Source organism: Gymnogyps californianus, unplaced genomic scaffold, assembly GCF_018139145.2.
Source record: "Gymnogyps californianus isolate 813 unplaced genomic scaffold, ASM1813914v2 HiC_scaffold_504, whole genome shotgun sequence".
NCBI classification, from domain to species: Eukaryota; Metazoa; Chordata; class Aves; order Accipitriformes; family Cathartidae; genus Gymnogyps; species Gymnogyps californianus.
The window spans coordinates 1,284-6,989 of NW_026114405.1; the positions used below are offsets into that span (position 1 = coordinate 1,284).

The following is a 5,706-nucleotide window of genomic DNA, read 5'->3' on the forward strand; positions in this document are numbered from 1 at the left end:
GGGAAAAAAAGGGGAAAGAAGGGGGGGGGAAAGGCAAAAAGGGGAAAAAAGAAGGGAAGGGGGGGAAAGCGTGGGAAAGGCGTTTTTCGCCCCAAAAGCGGGCGGGGGGCGCGGGCTGGCTCCATCCCCGCCCACCCCCGGTGCCGGGCGGGGGCTCGGCTCGCCCCTCCCCGCCCCGCGCAGGCAGCGGCGGGCGCGCAGGTACCGCGGAGCCCCGCGCTGCGCCCGGCGGGGGATGCGCGGGGATGGGGGCTCCGCGCCCCCCCCAGAAGGCGGGGGGCTGCGCGGCGCTGAGCCCCGCTGAGCCGCGGCCATGGCTGCGCTGGAGCCGGCGCAGGTAGCGCGGGAAGGGGCTGGGGGGGGGGGTCCGGGCGGGGGGACCCCCGGAGCCGGCCCGGGCCGGGGGGCTGCTGCGTGCGTCTTTTTTTCTTAAGTTAGTTCTTTTTTAAAGGTTTTTTTTTGTCAAATATTATTTCTTACTTTGCTTTTAAAAAAAAAATATTTCTTGCTTTGTTTTTTTGTTTTAGTTCTCACGTTTTTATTTTATTATTTCTAACTTTTTAAAAACTTTGATTTTACTTCTTACTGTCTTTTTTTATTTTGTTTCTAACTTTGGTTGTTTGCGTTTTATTTCTTACTTTCTTATTTTTTATTTTATCGCTTTGCTTTTGGTTTTATTTCTAACTTTTTTTTTTTTATTTCTTACCTGGTTCTTTAAATTTTATTTCTTACCTGGTTCTTTAAATTTTATTTCTTACTTCTGGTTTTTAAATTTTATTTCTTACCTTGTTAAAATTTTAGTTCTTTGGTTTTTTATTGTCATTTTACTTCTTACTGTGTTTTTTTTAATTTCAGTTCTCACTTTTATTTTTCAGTTTGCGACTTTTTATTTTGGTTTTTTTAATTTTTGTTCTCTGGGTTTGTTTTTTTTTTTTTTCTTTTTTCTTTTCTTTTTTTTAAACTTCCGTTCTTACTTTGCTTTTAATTTTTAAATTTTTAAAACGCTGCCACTTCGTTGCCCACTGAATCCACCCCGTTCCCCCCCAGGTGCCCGAGGCTCTGCAGGAGGTCACCGTCACCGCCACCGAGAAGCCCTGGCCGCTCCCCGCCCTCCCAGCAGGTAGGGCCCCCCCGGCCCCCCTCCGCCGTCCTTGGGGCACCCCGGTGGTCTCCCCGGCGGTCTCCCCAGCGGCTTCCCGTGGGCCGGGGGGGGCAGGAGGACTCATCCAGCCCCCCCGACCTCTCTCCCGGCGCTGGCGTTCCCTGGGTGCCGTTCCCAGGAGCTCCTGGTTTCCCCCGGCACGGCTCCTTCGGCAAGAAATCCGGCTTTTTCTCCTCAATCTTCGTGTCTTGTGGGTCGCGTGTCTCCGCCCGAGGGTCGCGGTGGGCTTCCAGGTTTCATCCCGTTTGGGATGCCCGAGGTAACCGCTGGTGCTGGCTCTTCCCACCTCAGTTCCCGGGACAAAAGCCGTTTTCCCAGGGGTGACGTGCGTGGACGCCGGGAAAGGCGAAGGTGACGGCCGTGGTCCCGGGAACGGTGGGACCAACCCCACGCCGTGGCGGGTTTCCCTCGTTCTGCCCCGGGAGGCAGCTCGGGGAGCTTCCTTCCCTCGCTCTGCGCACGACGCTTCACAATTAGCTGCTTTTAATTAATAAGTGTCCAAGGAACCCAGCCGAGGACTTGCCTTCAATGCCTGCGCCCTGCCTTCAGCCTCAAGAGGGGATGGATGGGGTCACTGGGTGCTCCCCTCGACACCCGAGTCCCTCGGGCACCCGCTGAGGCGCTCCAAGCGTCCCAGCCTGGGCGGTGGGTGCTCTTCTCCCACCCACCCCGTGGATAAAACTGCCAGAAATGAGTGGAATTCAGGGAGGCGAGGGGCTGGGGGGCTGGGGGGGGGGGGTCCTGCCTGGGAGCCGGGGCTGGGCGGCTCCTGTGGGTGCACAGTGCCCTCTCCTGACAGCTCCCGGCCCCCTGAAAAGGGGGGATTTTGGGGGATGGAGAAGCTCCCCGGGTCTCCTCCAGCCACGAGGAGACGAGCCGTGGGTCCAGGAGGGGATCGGGCGAGACGGCAAGTCGGCTCGAGTCGCGTTCTCAGGGCGCCGGGGCGGGCGAGGAAGGCTTCGGGGTCCGGCGCGCTTGGCTTTGAGGGTCGCTGGGTCGTCGGACGAATCCACGTGAACTTAATCTCACCGCGTCACAGGTCTCCCGTTTGTTTTTTTTCACGGCCCTGCTCGCTCTTTTCGGATCCGATTTAATTCTGGGACCGGGTAGCATCAGCACTTTTCAGCTTAACCTTTGCGGTTAGTGCTGATTTTCCAGACGGTGCCCGCGAGAGGACGGTGCCGTCCTTGGGCGCGCTGAGCTGCTCCAGCTGAGAAATAATCGGTGGCAACGATTCAGCCTCGGAGGGCACTAACGTAGCGGAGGGAAGTCACGCTCGCAGGCGCAGCTCGGTCCTCGAGCATCGTCCCTCCCTTCACGCGCTCCTCCTCCAGCGTCCCGCTCTCGGAGCGGCCGTTCAGCGGAGCCGAGTGCCTGATTCCCCGGGATGCAGCCCCTTAATTCGGGAGCGTGGCGTGTCCGCCCTGCCCCTCACAAAGGTTTTTCTCCGAGATCGGGGAGCCGCTCGCCTGGGCGAGATGCGCCCAAGCCACGCTGCTGGCACGCCTGGTTTCACTCCCGGGTTTTTCCAGCCTTCCTCTTCCTCCTGCTCGGTATTCCCTGACTCTTTCCAGATGGACGGTCTCTGCCTTTCTCAACTCCTCTTGACCTCACTGGGCTTTTCTGTCTTCTTGGAAAGTGGCCTCGGGGCCGATTCCTCCCCGGTTCAAGCTTCTTATTCCCTGGGATGCCTTCTCCATCACCTGGAAAGCTCTTGTAGATACCCTCAGCAAACCCTGCTGGGAATTCCCTCCTCGGAGACCGGAGCGCCCGGATTTTCTTTCTCTTTCTGAAGAGGGATGAGCTTTGAGGTCACGCCTCTGCCTCCTGGGACGAGGCACCGCAGGCGGTCGTTATCTACCCAGTAATCCACCGCTGTCTACCTGGGCAGGCTTCCCCGTGTATAACCCCGACCTGCTCGCTCGGCTGGAGCAAGGGGAGGAGGTTTGGATCCCCGACATCCAGAGCTCGGAGGAGGAGGAGGAGGAGGAGGAACTGGCGAGACCCCTCCTGAGGCTGTGGACGAGGAAAAGGAAACGGTGGAGAAGCTGCCGAGATGCCGGGAGCTCCTCCGGCTCCAACTCCTCTCGCTCAGGTAAGGGACTTGTTTTCTGCCCCAAAATGCCAGGCATCGCTCCTTGCCTCCAGCAAGCACGATCGTACTGGAAACTGGTGTAACTGGGAGGAGGGGGGTGCAGGGGCGTGAGGACCTGTCTGGGCATCGGCAGCCAGAGATACCGAACGCTTCTCCTGGCAGGAGGACGCTGCTGCTTCTGGATCAGCGTAGCCAGATGGGATCGAGGGATGAAATCAATCACGTTTTGGGGTGCCCCTCTCCATCCCCGCTCCAGCTCCCTCCCCGGCACGTTCAGGATGGAGGTAGAGGTGGATTCCCTTTATTTTTTCTTTCTTTTTTTTTTTGCTTTTCCCGGCAGACGACGGGTGGACGAGCGAGACGGAGGAGGACAGTTCCCAGGAGGAAGACGGAGAGCTGCGCGGCGGGTCGGCGAGGAAACCCAAAGGCGGCATCTCCCTGGGCTGCGAGCACCACAAGAACCACTCGGGAAGGAGATCGGCGTCTTCCAGCCACCACGGGAGAAAGCCGACCGCCAAGAGCCCCTCGCGGATACGGCTGGGGCAGCCCAAGCACGCCTGCGGCCAGTGTGGGAAAAGCTTCAGCCGCGGTTCGTCCCTCAACCGGCATCAGAGGGTCCATCTCGGGGAGAAAGCCTTCTCCTGCTCCAGCTGCCGGAGGAGCTTCGCGTGCAGCTCCACCTTGAAGGACCACCAGAAGAGCCACTGCCAGGAGAAACCCTACAAGTGCCCCAGCTGCGAGAAACGCTTCGCTTCCGCCAAGTCGCTCAAGAAACACCGCAAGCTCCACCTGGAGAACGGGGCGTTCCGGTGCTCCGACTGCGGGAAAAACCTCACTTCCAACTCAGCTCTTATCATCCACCGGAGGATACACACCGGGGAGAGGCCCTACGAGTGCCCCGACTGCGGGAAAAGCTTCATGGCCAACAAGTCCCTCAACAAGCACCGCAAGAGCCACACGGAAGGCGCCGTCTTCGTCTGTCCGGACTGCGGGAAAAAACTCACTTCCAAGTCCACCCTCATCATCCACCGGCGGATACACACCGGGGAGAGACCCTACGAGTGCCCCGACTGCGGGAAAAGCTTCATGGCCAACAAATCGCTCAGCAAGCATCGCAAGACTCATATGGAGGAGGGGACCTATAAGTGTCCCGAGTGCGGGGAAACCTTCCCAAAAAACTCAGCCTTCGTAGCCCACCTCAGGACCCACAGGGGCCAGCCCCCCTACCCCTGCTCCGACTGCGGGGAAGCCTTCTTTGAAAGCTCGTCCTTTAAGCAACACCGGAAAAAGCACCTGGTAGAGAAACCCCACCAGTGCCCCGACTGCGGGATCGGCTTCACTGTCCACTCGGCCCTCCTCCTCCATCAGAAGAGCCACGTCGGACCCAGGCCCTACGTCTGCTCCGACTGCGGGAAAGCTTTTCGGGAGAGCACCACCCTCCGTCGGCACCAGCGCATCCATACGGGTGAGAAACCCTACCGGTGCTCGTACTGCGAGAAGAGCTTCCGGGCCAGCTCCACCCTCATCATCCACCGAAGGATCCACACCGGGGAGAAGCCTTACAAGTGCACCAAGTGCCCCAAGTGCTTCATGTCCAGCTCCTCCCTCATGAAGCACCTCCGGACGCACCTCCGCAAGGAGCTGCTGGTGGGCCCCACTCAGTGACGAGTTTTGCCCAGCCCCTTCGAGGTGCCCTTGGGTGCCCACCTCGGCGATGGATGGGTGGGTGGACGGAGGGATGGGTGGGTGGACGGGCGGATGGGTGGATGATGGGCGGATGGGTGGATGATGGGCGGATGGGTGGATGATGGACGGATGGGTGGATGGATGGGCGGATGGATGGATGATGGGCGGATGGGTGGATGGACGGACGGATGGGTGGATGGACGGACGGATGGGTGGATGATGGACGGATGGATGGATGATGGACGGATGGGTGGATGGATGGACGGATGGATGGATGGATGGACGGATGGATGGATGATGGATGGATGGATGGATGACGGACGGATGGGTACCCCCTTCCACGCCCCACCCACCCCAGAAACGCGTTTCAGCCTAATTTTCACCCTTCCTCCAAACACACTTAGCAGCAGAGGACGTTCTCAGGACCAGGAACGCAGCGGTGGGCTGCGGCACGGTGCCGGGGGGACAGCGGTGGCCTTGGGGTGGCTGCCAGGGATGCCGATGGGACGGAGGGCTGGGGGGTTTGGGGACCGCTCGGCTTGGCTCGGGCTGGAGGAGAACATCTGCGTCCTCCTTCAGAGGCTAAAAAGCCTCTTTTTAGCTTCCCACCTTCAAAAGCGTTTCAATATTTTAAGAGAAGGCCCATCCTGAAACCCAGGGGTCTCCGTCCCCCCCGAGGTTCGGTCCGTTCGGATCATCGGTTTTTATCGGATACAGCGTTTTCCAAACACACGTTTCCTTCCCCAGTTTCCCCCCCGTGCTC

At 59.1% G+C, this 5,706-nt stretch overlaps 1 protein-coding gene across 1 annotated transcript; it reads left to right on the forward strand.

The window, feature by feature from the left end:
- The first annotated feature begins 313 nt into the window (after positions 1–313).
- Positions 314–4,922, forward strand: LOC127028951 (zinc finger protein OZF-like). Its single transcript, XM_050914611.1, has 4 exons — positions 314–337; positions 1,048–1,120; positions 3,054–3,257; positions 3,598–4,922. Exons 1-4 carry the CDS (start codon positions 314–316, stop codon positions 4,920–4,922), a joined length of 1,626 nt encoding a protein of 541 aa, XP_050770568.1.
- Positions 4,923–5,706: the final 784 nt, after the last annotated feature.

Coding starts and splice junctions, on each gene's coding strand:
- LOC127028951 (XM_050914611.1), top strand. CDS start 314: ATGGCTGCGCTGGAGCCGGCGCAG. Junction 1,121..3,053: donor GCTCCCCGCCCTCCCAGCAG/GTAGGGCCCCCC, acceptor CTACCTGGGCAG/GCTTCCCCGTGTATAACCCC. Junction 3,258..3,597: donor CTCCAACTCCTCTCGCTCAG/GTAAGGGACTTG, acceptor TTTTCCCGGCAG/ACGACGGGTGGACGAGCGAG.